Below are 15,861 nucleotides of genomic sequence, written 5' to 3' on the forward strand. Positions count from 1 at the left end.
ACTGCATACAAAAACTCTACACTTAAACTTCTTCCACCCACCCTCCAACATTTTATTGTTGTCATAACTTACATCTGTTTATATTGTGTATCTTTTAATATCTTTATAGTTAGTTTAATATTTATTCTTAACTTTTATACTAGAATTAAAAGTGATTTACCCACCACCATTATAGTAATACAATATTCTGTATTTGTCTATATATTCATCTTTATCAATGAGTTTCATACCTATGCTACTGTGTTACTTTTTAGCATCATTTTGTTTCAACCTGAAGAACTCTCTTTAGCATTTCTTACAAGACAGGTCTAGTGGTGACCTTCAGCTTTTGTTTATCTGGGTAGGTCATGATCTCTCTATTTTTTGAAGGCTAGTTTTGCAGAGTATGTTATTCTTACTTGGCGTTTTGTTGTTGTTGTTGTTTTCTCTTAGCACTTTAATAAGATTATCCTGCTCTTTTTCTGGCCTGCAAAATTTCTGCTGAAAAATTTCTTATAGTCTTGTAGGGGTTCCCCTGTGACAAGTCTCTTCCTTCTCTGCTTTCAAAATTCAAAGGCCTTTGACTTCTGATAATTTGATTATAATGTGTCTTGGTGTGGATTTCTTTGTATTCTTTTGACTTCTTGGATCTGGATGTCCATTTTCTACTCTAGTTTTGAGAATTTTTCAGTCATCATTATCATCATCATCGAATAAGCTTTCTGGTACTTTCTTCTCTGTCTGGGATTCAATGTGTATATGGATCTGTTTGATGGTGTACCATAAGTCCCTTTAGTTTTGTTCATTCTTTTTCATTCCTTTTTCTTTTCTGACTAAATTATTTCCAATGACTTGTCTTAAAGTTCACTGATCCTTTCTCCTGTCTGATATCTAGTCTATTGATGAACTCCTCAAGTGAATTTTTCACTTCAGTTTTCATGTTCTTCAGCTCCATGATTTCTGTTTTGTACTTTTTTTTTTTTTTGGCTGTGCTGTGTGGCTTGTGGGATCTTAGTTTCCTTACCAGCGTTTGAACCCATGCCCCCTGCAGTGGAAGAGCGAAGTCCTAACCACTGGACCGCCAGGGAATTCCCTTAACATTTTCTATCTCTGTTGAAATTTCTCATGCTTTGTTCTCTTGCCTGTAGTTAGCATCTTAATGACAGTTATTTTGAATTCTCTGTCAGGTAAATTATATACCTCTGTTTCATTAGGGTTTCTGGAGATTTATCTTGCTTTGTTTGAAACATCTCTGCCTGATTCTTCATTTTTCTCAACTCTCTGCATTACTGTCTGTGCATTAGACAAAACAGGTACCTCTCCCAATCTTCATGGACTGGCCTTGGACAGTAGAACACTGTCACCAATCAACTTGTCCAGAGCCTTTGGGGGCCTCTACCAACTCGTTCCCTCCTCAGGGAGTAGCAGGAAGCTGTAGTTCTGGTTTGCTCGTTCTGTGCTGAGGAAGCAGGGGAGCTATGTTGTCTGCCAGTTCAAATTGCTGTCTCCATTCTCCTCCAGGTGTCTAAACTGTACTGAACCTGTCAGGGTTCTAAGACTGGCAAGACAGAAGCCTGATCTCTGGGGAGCTCCCCAAGAAAAGCTGGGGTGCTGGACATGTGAACTAACCCCTTCCCTCCTCTGGGAGAAGCTGAGACCTAGGAGGTCTCTTCCCAATTTTATGGCACTGTGCTGGGGTCAGGGACTCTGACGAGAGTCTGTCTCAAATCTCCCTACTGGTTTTGGTGATTCTCGTTTTGTGTTCACCTGCAGTGCAGGAGCCTTTCAATTCGTTTCTGGATCTCTCACAAAGGGAATTTGTGACTTGTTGCTGATCAGTATGTTTTCAGGGGGATGGAGGGTCCATCACCATCTTGCTGATGTCACTCCCAACTTAGCTTTTATTTCACCCTTATTATTGATAGTTTTATTGTGGGTAGAATTTTGCTGGTTATTTTCTCTCAGCATTTTCAAGATGTTTCACCATCTTCTGGATTCATTAGTTGTTAATGAAATGCCAACAAAAACTAACTTTCATTCCTTTGTTGGTAATATTATCTCTAATTGTTTTAAAAACATTTTGTCTTTGGTATTTTGAGGTTTTACTCTTTGTTAGTTTTCTTTTAACCTGTCTTGGGTTTTTTGGGCTCTCTGAATTTGAAATTTGGCATCTTTCATAAATTTGGGAAAACTCTAAGTCATTATTCTTTTAAGTAATTTCTCTGAAATTCTAATTAGATATACACTGGACCTGCTCATTATATCTTCATTCTCTCTTAATCTCTTATTTCCATCTTTTATTTCTCTGGGCTATATTCTGGGTGATTTTCTCCCTCAGATCTTTGAGCTTAATGATTTCTTTTTAGCTATTTAATCTGTTCAGTTCATTACAGTTTCTAATTTTAATTGTATTTTTCATTTAAAAAATGACTTTTCTCCAAATGTGCCTAGTCAATTTTGATTATTTCTTTATCATATATCACCAGTGTTTACTTACTTAAATCAGATAAGTGAAAATTTTATACAATCTATCTGATAATTCTGACATCTTCAATCTTTGCAGGGAAGAGTCCCTAGAGTGATTTTTCATTTTGAGCTCATGTTCTTTCAAATTTTATTTGTCCGGATTCTGGGAGTATAGTACACTCCTCAACAGATTATTTGCATTTGCTCCTTCCAGGTCCTTGAGGTTACCACCAACCCAGGATATTTCCCCCTCTAAAATCACAGAAGTGTGATTTCAGGCTTCAAACTTGTGTGAGAATAAGCTTGTTACATATTTTCAGAGAAGACATTTCTTTCCTCAATTTGTACCTCCTTCACCCAGAGCCAAGGCAGACACAAGCATAAATCCCACCGCCAACCTCTAAGGACCTGCTTATTTATCCCATAATTCATCCACTGAAGATGTGTGTTCCGAGAGTCCTGGCATTAAGTTGGAGCAGATGAGTTCTTTGTTTAGACCTCGCCACCAGGTATTGCCTCCTGTGTCACCTCTTCAGAACCCCAGCACATTGAAATCCAGGCTTTAGGTTAGCAGGAAGCAGCTAGCAACTACCCCCAAACCCAAGACAAACATTTGTGTGGTACTTTATAATTTCATATTCACTTCTTTTTTTGTGGTTTCTTGTCTCTGAGGAACTTCCTCACTTACCAGCTCAATCATTCATTGAAAGGGATTAAATGCTCTCTGTAGCATTTTAAGGCATTTCTCGGAATCTCTGTTCAGCCAGATGGCCCTGGTTTCTATTTCTATAAACTAGGAGGCGAGGGTCATGTGCTTGAGTATGAAGGAGGAAAAAAGTTTGCTGGAGAGTGGAAAAGGTTTGAAATGGTGGAAAATGGGAAAGCAAGTTAAATAGTGAGCACTAAATAATAAACAGTGTTAATGGTATTCAGAAAAGTTCACAGGGAGCGATCACTTGACAAGACTTTATAGCCTGTGGGCTATGCAGTAGTCTCATTTCTGATACATATTATATTAGCCATAAAACCTTGGACAAATCACACCTTGTTTATATCTACCTATTTCATAGGGATTATGAAGACAACTGTTATGAAGTGCTTTGAAAATATTAAATCACATAGAATGTAAGGCATTGTAATCAGGTCTTTGCCATGGAACTGTATTGCAAACTCTTGTTTCACAGATGATCTCAGGAAAAACAGAATCAAGTTAATGGATAGAACAGTTTAGAAGATTTGGATAAAAACAGTTCATAATCACAGTTATGGATAAAAACCCAACATTGACAAAACCACGATTTCCAGTAAATAGTAACTGACTCATGATGTGAGACTTGCTTGTTCTGCAGACTTTTCTGTTTAATAGAATTTGTTGAAATCAAATTAGCAAAGCCCTAATTATCATGGGCCATTTGCCATGATATAAGAATAGTTTTGCTAAGCAAAACTCTAATATATTAAAGTGGCTTCATTAGTAAGATTTTACCTGTAGTAATCAGAAGTAACTAACTAAACCAAGAAAATCTAAGAGAATCTTAGCATTCATATCATAAGCAATCTTTTAGGCAGAAAATATAAAGATCCCAGAAAGTACACAAATAATTTACCTCACATATTCATCAAAATTAACTCTCAAATTTTAGATAGCTAAATATTTTCAAGATTTTGGCCTTTTCAAGATTGTCATTCAAAAATATATTCACCATTGTTCTATGAGATTAAAGTATGATAAAATAACTTCTTTTCCTTAAGGAATTTCTATTTTAGGTGGTAGAAATACTTTTGTGAGAAATCACAGAACATGGTAACAAAACCAAAGTACCTGTTAAGTTGCACTCCATGTTGTTTGACATTCCATCAATATTTGGAAGAATATATCCAATGTCAGGGACAATGATAGCATCCATGAATATAAGAGTTAAGATTCTGAATTTAATTTTCCTAGCTGTTTTGGCACTGTGATTTAGTCACTGCATTTTATCCCGATTAAGCAACTGGCACCCATTTTACAAAATTGCAAGAAAAAAATGTCACTATGGGTCATGGAGATGAATTCATTGATTTTGGCATACATCAACAATACTCCAAAGATAGTATACTATCAACACTCATTTTTAGTCCTTTTACTTGTTCCAATGGTAGGTACCATGTTTTATCACATAATTTGTTTTAAAGACTGAAACCTTCTCTGTTAAACATACAGGACTGTGAACCGTTCTCTGGTAAAGTACACGTTCTATTAATCATGCTGGAAAAAGTTCAATAGGTGTTTTTAACTTAGTGTACAGGTTTTTCTTTTTTTCTTTTTTTCAACTATCTGCTTCCAGGAGGTTAAGTATGGTAAATCTAATTATTTCAGAAAGGGCTACTCCCCCTCATTTGAATTCCATTCAAGTGTAGTCAACAAAAGAAAGAGTGGTTTAGGCAGTCTTAACTTTTTTTTTTTTTTCGGTAAGCAGGCCTCTCACTGCTGTGGCCTCTCCTGCCACGGAGCACAGGCCCAGCCGCTCCGTGGCACGTGGGATTCCCCTGGACCAGGACATGAACCCGCGCCCCCTGCATCGGCAGGCAGACCCCCAACCACTGCACCACCAGGGAAGCCCTTAACTTTTTAACATAAATTTATTTTTTATTTTATTTATTTTTGGCTGCGTTGGGTCTTCGTTACTGTGCGCGGGCTTTCTCTAGTTGTGGCGGGGGGGCTGCTCTTCTTTGCAGTGCGCGGGCTTCTCACTGCAGTGGCTTCTTTTGTTGTGAAGCATGGGCTCTAGGCACGTGGGCTCAGTAGTTGTGGCTTGCTGGCTCTACAGTGCAGGCTCAGTAGTTGTGGAGCACGGGCTTAGTTGCTCCGCAGCATGTGGGATCTTCCCGGACCAGGGCTCGAACCTGTGTCCCCTGCATTGGCAGGGGGATTCTTAACAACTGCACCACCAGGGAAACCCAGTCTTAACTTTTCGAAAACTTATTTTTAGAAGAACTAGCAAAATGTATTCAAAGTAGTAATGGTTGTTTTACTAACTTTATTTTTACACTGCTCTATGGTTCTTTGTAACTAAGTCCTTAAAGTTAGGATGTTTTTAATTAGTGAGAAATGGACACAACAAATACTTTAAAGAGGTCAAAAGTAAAATGAAATTGGCATTTAATATGACAGTAAAGACAGAGTGATTTGGTAATCAAGAAGCACAACTATTTAAAACAGATATAAGGGCCTTTTGTTAAAAAAAAGGTCAAATTTTAGTTAAGTTTTGTTTTTGTCACCATGTAGACTTTCCATATCGCTTTGCTATAATACAAAGAACTCACTGGGGGGATTCTCTGGTGGCGCAGTGGTTAAGAATCCGCCTGCCAATGCAGGGGACATGGGTTCGAGCCCTGGTCTGGGAAGATCCCACATGCCGCGGAGCAACTAAGCCCGTGTGCCACAACTACTGAGCCTGTGCTCTAGAGCCTGCAAGCCACAACTACTGAGCCTTTGTGTCACAACTACTGAAGCCCGCGCACCTAGAGCCCGTGCCCCACAACAAGAGAAGCCACCGCAATGAGAAGCCCGCGCACTGCAATGAACAGTAGCCCCCACTCGCCGCAACTAGAGAAAGCCTGGGCACAGCAACGAAGACCCAACGCAGCCAAAAATAAATAAATAAAATAAATTTATTTTAAAAAAGAAAAAACAAAGAACTCATTGGGAAAGCTTTATTCATTCAGAACGATCAATAAGAAGTGTGCTTCCAGTTACTTGAAATTGATATAAAAATTTGAATTCAAATACTATTTTAAATATAGATTCCTTTGGATTTTTTTAGTGAATATGGAAATGATTTCTGGTTAAAATATCTCTTTCTAAACAGGTTGAAAATTTGTTCAAGTTATAGTTATGTGTCTTAAAATTGTTAATTTTACTAAAAAAAAGGATAGACAAACAACCTACACTCTTTCTAGGAGACACTACAAAATGAAAAAAACTTTAGTTCAGCTTCTTTCCAAATTATGTTTTCTAGGGTAATAGAATCTTATTGCTTTTTAAAAAGTACATGAAACAAACAAGAGATCCATTTAACAGGAAGACTTTTAGACGTTTAAATTCTCTGTCACTAGCTTGGAATAACAGCAATCAAAAGACTGAAAACCCAATCTAGATATTGTGTAGTTTATGCCGTAGAAGTATACTTTTAGAATTTTGAGCTTAAATACAGATCCTTTTTTTCTATTGTGATAATGTTTACTCACATTGTGTTTACCTCAGGGTGACAGGTATGACTGGTAAAGGGCACAAGCGGACCTTCTGGGGCACTTAAAATGCTGTATATTTTAATCTAGTGGTGGTAACACGAGTGTATGTAAAATTTCACCTAGCTGTATACTTAAGCTTTATGCACTTTATGTTATATGTTATATTTCAAGAAAAAAGTAAAAAGAGTATTTAGCTACTTTATGAAATGCCCAGCAATTATTTTACGATGAGTCATTAATATGACTTTGTTAGTCAAAAATGCATAGGGGAAAAACAAATTATCTGATACTCATGGCCTAAGGACTGCTAGTCACTCTGAGGTAAATTAACTATATCTGAAGCTAGAGCAAAGCTTTAATGATGAGATGTTGCTGGTAGTGTATCAGAAATTGTGTCAGGAAGAATACAATGTATCAGCTTAACTATGAAGGACTGAAGTGTTATAACAGTTTAAACAACAACTAGAAGATCAGAACATCTTCAAATAAGTGACATGACTGGCATGTTTATTTGATTTATGATTACCCATGCTTTTTACTTACGGCTTCTTAATGTTTGGGTTTTTGTCATTGTATTGCTTGGACTTCCAAATGATGGGGAATTAAAGCTAAATTAGTTTTGTTGCCTATTCTGAACTGTTGTTTTTAGTGTGGTAAAAAGCTGAAGTTATGACTGTGCTTTTAAAATTATGCATTCTACTTCCTAGCTATTATGGGAGAAAAGAGTTGGTTTACGCAGGGAATATAAACACTTAATCTGCCTCAAATGTTTTTTTACTTTTGCTCAGAACTATGTTAATTCTCATCACCTCCAAAAGCCTTTGAGAGGATTAGCTGCATAGACCAATATTGTTCTATATTAGTCAGTATTAAGCATATGATGTCACCTTGTTTCCTCTCCTCCTCAAGATTTTTTTTTTTTGCGGGGAGGGCGGGGGAATTTTTTTTTTTTTTTTGGCAATTCTCAAAATACTGTGGCTTAAATACCACTAGCTGGCACACATGATTGACAACCTTACACTCCCAAACCTGTTTGAAATGGGTTAAATACCTAAGTGCTGCAGAACAATGCAAACCAACCAGCAATTCCTCATAAAAGAGAAAGGGGGTGTGATTAGGTTCCAGCTATTAAGCAAGTTATTGAAAAAACAGTTTGGTGGTTTGTTTCTGCAATAGGCGCAGGTTAAGCTAGTATTTTCTCTCTTAATTAGCTCAAAAAAAAAAAAAAAAAAGACTAGTCTATAAGAGGTAGGATAAATAGCCAAAACAAAACATGAAGCAACTGGGGCAAACACACTCGGGGCTTTACGGAGGTCTTTATACTGATCCTCGACATTGGTTATGGCTTATTAACCCCGCCGGAGAACTATCGAACGGAATCTGTGTGAGGCTTATCGAGCCCGGGGAAAGGAGATGCAGGAGAGAATAAAGCTTCTAATAAAAGAAACGCAGCAACAATAGCAGAGGAACAGCTCTGCCTGGTGACGTAATGGCTGGCAGCAGTCCAGCTTCAGCAGAGCTGCTGCTACCTCAGCATCCAACCTCTCTCAACACAGTCCAGCTTCAGCAGAGCTACTGGGGCTGCTACTTTTTGCGATGCCACTTTGTCGGTGGCACCGACACCTTCCCTTAGAGGGCCAGGACGCTGAACAAAGGCTGGTCCTGCTGTTTCAAGTTGTCGGAACACACACTCTCGCTCACACCCCGCAAGCCCCTCAGTCGCCGAGCCGATCGGCTGCTTAAGTTTAGGACGAGAACCCTGGCGCACACACCATGCGTGCCTCGGTTTCCCCCGGGCTGCTCTCGGGTCCGCCTCTCGCGGTTCGCACCCCCCCCCCCCCCCCCCGCCACCAGTCCTCAGCCCGAGTTGAACTCGGCGGCCCCGCTCTCCCGCCCGGCCCCGCGTGCTGGTCCTCCCGCCTTACCTCCGCTAGGTAGAGGTTGAGGAGACAGAGCGTGGAGAACTGGAGACAGGAGGGGAAGCAGTAGAGCAGCCAGTGGGGGAAGAAGTGCAGGTGAGCGGGCGGCCGGAGCAGGGGCAGGGAGCCGCTGAGCGAGAAGGCGGCGGAGAAGAGGGTGGTCCTGAGCGCTGCCCACAGGAGACAGAGGAAGAGGCAGAGGCTCTGGTAACTCAGCCGCCGCTCACGGTACAGGAGCAGCCGCCACAGCTGCAGGTAGGCAAAGGCGAAGAGCGCGGCGTAGAGCAGGGCGTGCAGGATGCTCAGCGCCAACTGCACGGAGCCCGGCACCGCGGCGCCTCCGCCGCCCCCGCCGGGCGTGGAGGGCTCGCGGCCGGCCGCCGGACCCGGCACGGACGCCCTCATGAGGGGGGCTAGGGGGCGGGCGAAAGAGCGCGGGAAGCAAGGGGCCGGACTCGGAGCCGCTGTCGAGGGGGAGAAGGATGTCTCCCTGACCCCCCACCCACCCCAACCTCCAACCCCAGGAAGCGCCGTGACAGGACCCGGAGCCCCGCGGAGAGCAGCCGCGGCTCCTGGGACCCCGCCTCCTCTCCCCGCCCCCCCCCCCGGGGGGTCTCGGCTCCTCCTGCTGCGGCTCGGCTCGGTAGCTGCAAAAAACAACTCTCGGCTGGAGACAATCAGCTGAGAAACCCGAGCATTTGAGGTGCTCGCTCCGCACCGTGGGCTCCCGCCGATTGGCCCAAGCGGGCTCGCCCCTTGCGCGCCGCGCTCGGAAGGCCACAGGCCGCTGGACCTGTCGCTCCAGGAGGCCAAGCTCTGATTGGGTGCCCGCTTTCCCCTCTTGCTCCTCCCCTTCACTCCCCACCCATGCTGCCGATTGGCCCAGCAACTGCACGGCCAGCTCGCGCCTGCGGGCGGGCTCGGTTGTCGTCTGTCAGCGGGGCGGCTGTCGCTCCGCCCCCTGCGCTTCCCATTGGCTGGAAAGGCTGCACGTAAGACCCACGAGGACCGGGAGGAGCCTCGCGGTTGTTTTTTGCCCAGCAGGCAGACTCCACCGAGCAGTGGAGGCTGCTGGCGCGGAGGGCTGGGAGCGCTGCGAAGCCGCAGGTAGGGGGAGCGGTTCGTGGATGCCCGGCAAGCGAGGTATGGGCCCGCCTTCTGCCTCTCATCCTTCTTGTGGCGGGAACTGTCGGTCAGCCGTCCGGGTCCCAGCCCGCAGGTCTTGTCCTCAGGTCTCGATAGGTAGGTGGCAGCGCGGGTCCTGCAGGCGAGGGCTGTGGTTTCTGACAGCAGGGATGCCTGCGGGGATTCAGACCTGGCGGCTCTCCCCCAGCAAGGACAGCACTGCCCAGCTCTGGAGTTTGGCTTAGAAGGGGCCTCACCTGGATCCTTTTAAGGGACGTTTTGCTTTCTTTTTTTCCCTAGCGTGAGCAGGTAGTAAAACGGGAGCCCTTCTGTGGGGAGAGGGCAAGGAATGAGGCGAAGGCTGAACGGAAGCTCTAAGTAAAAGAACCTCCCTCCCTCGGGATATGTCCCAGAAAGAAGAGTGGAATTAGAATGGGATGGATATGGAAGCCGTCTCAGGGTGGGGGGAAGGTGGGTCTTTGAAACTTAGAATTTGGAAAGATGCTGTGGGCATAAGTTTAGGCAAAACGGCAGAATCAGAATTTTAAGTCTTTGAATGTCTAGAGAGGAAAAGGTAGAATAGTCTGTGCTTCTTAAATTCCACATGTATTCCTTCAAGCCTTAGTCCCCTGTGTGGTGGATGGTGGCGCTATTTCTAGGGCTCAGAGATATACAAAACACATGCTATATTATGTTTCTGCTGTAAATAAATGAGGAATAAATAGATCTTCCCACGTATATTGGACTGAGATAATATTTGTTGACTTTTTTGGGGGGGGATGTTTGGTAATAAAATGAGCAAATTAGTGCAAAATGGTGAGGGAATAATTTGTGTTCCCCTTAGGATGGGTGGCATATCGCTAAATAAGTATCCCTCTGAAAGACAGTGCTACATTTATTGGTGCAGCTAAGACTCAGCCTCTCCTAACTCACCATTCTAAGAAGAGTGTTGCTACTTTCTTTCCTAGCTAAGTGATCCACAGGGAAGGTAAAAATCTCTTGTGCTCCAGATCGTGGGACAGTAGTTTCCCCAGGCACCAGATACTGGTGTGTTTTGGATTCTTTGTAGGTGTGCTGACAAACTGTGATAGATGTTTAGGCCTGGCACTGTTATGTGGAGATCCCTCTGATGAAACATTCAGCTGAGTAGGTTGTGCTGTGCAGCCTACAGTAGAGTACAACTTGCTGTAAGAAGTTAACAGTCCTAATCCAACATCAGCGCTCTAAAGAAGGAGCTCAGCTTTATTGGAATTGAAGACATTTGCCTCATGGATTCATAGGGAATGTGGTTAGGGCAGTACACAGTTCTATTTGAAAGGGGACAGAGTGCTCCGGGCCCCAGTGAGGTAACTGATTGCAGTTATGTGCTTAAGCCCATAAATTAAGCATAAACTCAGAGTTATGTGCTTTTAGGCACTTGTCAAAATCAGGAAAGCCTCTTATTCTCTGGCATGGCCTATTTTTGTATCTTCTATAATCAACGAATCAGGTCATGAATAGATTTTCACCATGAAGGGGTTTTTCTTTTTTTTCCTGTATTCTCTACTCAAAGTGAGAGTAAACGACATTTGGATAGCACCCATACTAGTTTTACATCTTTGTTTGTGAGACTTTTTATTCCAGTGTCATAGCAAATCAGAATATCCGCTTTTTTTTCCCTTCCTTTTTTGGGGGCATATATATGGGGGGTGCAGGTAGAAGATTTTGCCCCACTCCCTTGAGGGAACTCTTAAGTGGATAGATGTTGACTCCTTTTATTGCCTCCTTTGGGTCTTAAGTGGTAAACTGTGATGAGATCTAATCAACGTTTTATTTGAGTCAGGTTCAGTGAGCAGGTTCTGTTCTCTAAAAGCGGCATTAAACTGTAAGCAAGCTAATTTTTGACAGAATGTTCCTACAGGAACTTTGTAAGCATTATATGCCCCATTTGTTGCAGAATATGAAATGTGGCATTTCCCAGAGAATGATGCCTGTAGATCTTGGTGTAATTTGTTTAATGTTTACAGTTGTTAATTTCCTCTCTTTCTTGAGAGGGGAAACCATTAGTTTTATGTTTAATCATAAGGGAAATTTAGGCCTTTAAAGGGGAAACTATCCAAGGGTCTTCTAGAAAAGCTTGCTCCTGGGTAACCTAAAATTGGAAATATGTCCAAATACACAATGGTTGAATATTGTTGTTTTGAGAGAGCAGATTACTCTAGCACAATGTTCTTTCAAACATTTAAAAGCAGAACCATTTGCCAAGTGTTATTATATGTAGGACCCAATCCCAAAGTGTGATTGCTGTAGCTGAAGAGGGCCACCAGTTGCTCCACCTACGCAGAAAGGCAAATCTTTGCCCCCTCCTCTCACTAGCAAGATGATCAGTGTTTTTCTCTTGAAGTACTTCCTCATCATTGCCCTTGGGGGCTTTCTCAGAATTCCGGTGCTGAGCAAAACAAACTTTTGTTGCCTTTAACTTTTTATTTGCAAGCTTTAGCCCTTTTTGTACTGTAGCCTTACTCATCCATTCTTACAGTGCTTGTCATCCTCCTGTATTTGTCCTTAGTTAAATGTCACATATTTTTTCCAACTTTTAAATGACCTGTGCATGCATACTTGTTTAGAGTTTAGGGATCAGGCAAAAGTTACATCTTGCCTACTGACTCTGATTAGTTCCACCAGGAGCGTTATACTGAGGAACTGAGGGCTCCTTCCAGCCCCAAAGGTTAAGAGTCTGCACTTAGTTGTGAGGTGTCTGTGTGTAGGATAGGCAAACATTTGCCTATGACTTCCATTTTCTTTTTGTATTGGCACTGGTTGTGGTACCAGTTGTATTTTAAAGAGTCATCTTCCCTTTTAGAATCTTTCTAAAGTGAAATTGGGTCAATTTCTTGTGAATTCTTTGAAATATACTGCTTTAAAAATCTAGGATATGTATTTATGTTCAAGTCACTCTCCTCTTAGCTGTTACTAAAACAAATAGGGCTAGGTTGGGTTATACTGTAATAACAACCCTAAATCTTCAGAGATTTAAAGTAAAGTTTATTTTATGTTAACACTGAGTTGGCTGGGAACCTTGCCCCATGTTGTCCTCTTTCTGAGACTTGGTTCAACAGAGAAGACCTTGGTTTGAGTGTTTTCAGTCATCATAGCAGAGAACAAAGTGTGTCATGCTTCATGATACATATATGTTAACTCTTAAAAGCTTCCAGAAGTTACATATTCACTTTGCACATTTCATTGGCCAAATCAAGTCATGGCCATACCTAACTCAAGGAAGTGGGGAGTAGGATTTTAACATGTGCAGAGAACTAGAAACATTTGGACAGTCTACCCTTTTTGTCAATAGGTATTCTCCTTCCTACATGTACTTCATCCTTGGCTCTTCTCAGTGGAGATAACCCCTAAATCCCATCCAGTCACTGCAAGCTCAAAGTCTGGGATCTCTGAGTAGTACCCAGTAGCCATAATCTCTTGTAGTCTCTATCTTTATAAATTATCTGTCTCCGTCACCCTGTTGAATACATAGTGTAGGGACAGATAACTATAAACTATAGTAAGTGTTCCCATTTGGAGAGGAGAAGAATGGAAGACATATACCAGACTCTGGACTGTAGCAATTTTGGAATCTTGCTGGGCAGATATTGCTAGAGCTCTAAATTATAAGAAAGATGAAATGAAAAAACACATTGAATGACTAGCCCACTTTAAAAATAATTAGATGCAACAGACACAATATTACTGTGTGAAATTGCTATAAAAGCTTCTAAACATTTATATGCATTTTCTGTGTTTATCTCATTATTGTGGACCAGTGACATACAGTTCATATTCTAGCACATTCCCTGGAGCATAGTTCTCTATGGTCCTTGGCTTTATGCCCTGCAAGAGATCCTTTCATTTTTATTATCTTTGGCCCCACCTGAAGTTGGCTTTGGAGAATGTGGCTTCTTTCCATGGCTGAGCAGTTTTGTCAGCTTGTTTCCGGACCCTACAAGCATGGGGGCTTAAGGATTGTTTTAAGTTTTGAACAGCTTAGTCTTTTGGATGGTGGTGCTTCTTTGAGTACCTTTCTTTTAATACCTCGTTAAACACAATCAACAGCAACTATCACACAGTACTCATTTCTGTCTTCCAGCCTCTTCTCTTAGGGCCATAGATAAGTTCTTTAGCCACGTGAACCTAGCATGTGCTCGTAAATTCATTAGGTACTTGTCACCTCCAACTTACTGTAGCGACAGTTTCATCAAATGTTTTGTTATTCCTTAACATGGATCATTTGTTGAGGTCTTGTCTCTATGTTTCTTTGAGGAGAGTTTCCCTGAGTACTCCCAGAACAGCTTTCCTGCTGCGTGGCGCCTGAGCGAGTATGTGGGGTTCTTGTTAAGGCAGCACCTCACTTCTAGTTTGTACACCAGTGAAGATAAACTAGATTATGCTACAATAAAAACCCCCCAATCTCAGTGGCTTAAGACAACGAAGTTTATTTCTTCCTATATCATATGCTCATTGCATACCAGCTGGGGGTTCTCTGGGCTGTGCTTCATCTGGGAGCCATGCTGACAAACAGCCACCATCTGAGTGTTTTCAGTGACTATGACAGAAGAAAAGAAAGGCAGGCATATGACACAGTAGCTGTTAAACTGTTGCCTGAGACAGGCCACTTTGGCTCCCATTTTATTGGCCAGGGTAAGTCACGTGGTGGCCTCAAACTTCAGTAGTGGTGGGAAGTGCAGAAAGCTAAGTGTGATCCTAGGTATAGCTGACAGGAGAACTGGAACTGTTTACCCCATACTGATGAACCATCACACCAAGGTAACAAGGCCACATTCCTCCCAAGGAACTCAGCACTTTGTGGTGACACTTAAATTTTGAAGCATTAAGTGTTGTTCTCTATCCCATTTTCTAACTACCAGAGAAAAAAGTCACCAAGTACCCTCTGTAGCTTTGTTTTTAACTCTGTTCTTGCTAGGTGTTCTCTTTCCTCACTATTTCCCATCCACACTTGCCTTCTCTTTGTTTAAAGTTATTTTTATGAGGAGACCATGTCTCTGGGCAAAAGCATTTCAATTACCATGCATGTGAAATGAACACTTTTTAGTGACACCACAGGGGTAGATTGGATTAATATGAGTAGTAGCTATGGAAGATTTGATTACATACAAGTAATATTTTTTCTTTTTAAGTCAAAGTGAAAAGGTACACTGTTTAAAAGAGTCAGTTCTAGAAGGCTTCAAAATTCCCCTTGGTATCTTACCCCCTCCAATTTCTTGTTCCTCAGAGGCAATTACTTTGAACCACTCACAGTTTCTTTTGGTGTTGATCTTTCCATTTCCAATAAACTTGGCTTTTGGTCTCGTGAAAAATGAAGATTTAGCTCTCTTTCATCCCTTTTCCCACCCTGACTGTATGCTCCCTTACTTTCAACTCAACTCAACTCTGTTACGGATCTGGTTAAATCATTATTCAGTGTGTATCTTATGACCATATAAGCTGTGTTTCTAGCTGACCCACACAGTATTCTCTGCTTTAAGTAATTTTTTAAATAATCAAACTTACAAAAGGATGGAGAAAACTGCAAAAGTTACTACTGAGTACCTATCTCTGAATAATCACCCACATCTCTAATTGCCGAAATGCATAGTACGTTCATATGGATAATCTAATCTGTCCAATGAGGTGGGTGTGGGGAAGTATTCAAGCATTGAATGTGTGTGGTTAGACCTTTGGTTCTACCAAATACATTCTACGTGAAAAGAGTATGTTAACTTTAGTATCCAATTTAGTGTTTAAATGACTGAATTGTAACCACAGGGCCAGGAAAAAAGATATTTATACTTGGATTTCTCATTTGTGCTTTTACTTAAATGTTTATCCTTTTAATTAGGTTGGAGTTATTTCATACAGTAACATGTTATATTCTTTCGGCCTCAGGATGCATGCATCTCTCCCTCAGAACATAAGGAAAATATTGGATGACTCATTTTATACCATTTTCATTAATATAAAGTGGCTTTAAAATATGCTGGTTTAAAATAGATTTAATGTATAATACTTTAATGTCAAGGATACCTCTTAATTATATTATTAAAATTACTTTTTACATACCTCTCTCAGTCCTCACTCCTCATTCTCCTTGAGTTTTTGAACTCTTGGC

At 41.7% G+C, this 15,861-nt stretch overlaps 2 protein-coding genes across 7 annotated transcripts in view; one reads left to right on the forward strand and one right to left on the reverse strand.

Moving 5' to 3' along the window:
* Nucleotides 1-9,277, reverse strand: part of GPR137C (G protein-coupled receptor 137C) — a 55,327-nt gene extending 46,050 nt beyond the window's left edge. The window contains exon 1 of the mRNA XM_067735663.1: nucleotides 8,604-9,277. Within this exon, the coding sequence (XP_067591764.1) occupies nucleotides 8,604-9,002 (399 nt within the window). The 5' untranslated portion in view covers nucleotides 9,003-9,277. The remainder of the gene's footprint in view (nucleotides 1-8,603) is intronic.
* Nucleotides 9,278-9,587: 310 nt separating this feature from the next.
* Nucleotides 9,588-15,861, forward strand: part of TXNDC16 (thioredoxin domain containing 16) — a 116,156-nt gene continuing 109,882 nt past the window's right edge. The window contains exon 1 of one of the 6 annotated variants that reach the window (XM_067735723.1): nucleotides 9,588-9,704. The gene's annotated coding sequence lies outside the window, so the exon portion shown is untranslated. Of the gene's footprint in view, nucleotides 9,840-15,861 lie in introns of all 6 variants that reach the window. The other 5 variants (XM_067735693.1, XM_067735742.1, XM_067735713.1 and 2 more) reach the window with 5 other exon arrangements.

This window comes from Pseudorca crassidens, chromosome 1 (assembly GCF_039906515.1).
Source record: "Pseudorca crassidens isolate mPseCra1 chromosome 1, mPseCra1.hap1, whole genome shotgun sequence".
NCBI lineage: Eukaryota > Metazoa > Chordata > Mammalia > Artiodactyla > Delphinidae > Pseudorca > Pseudorca crassidens.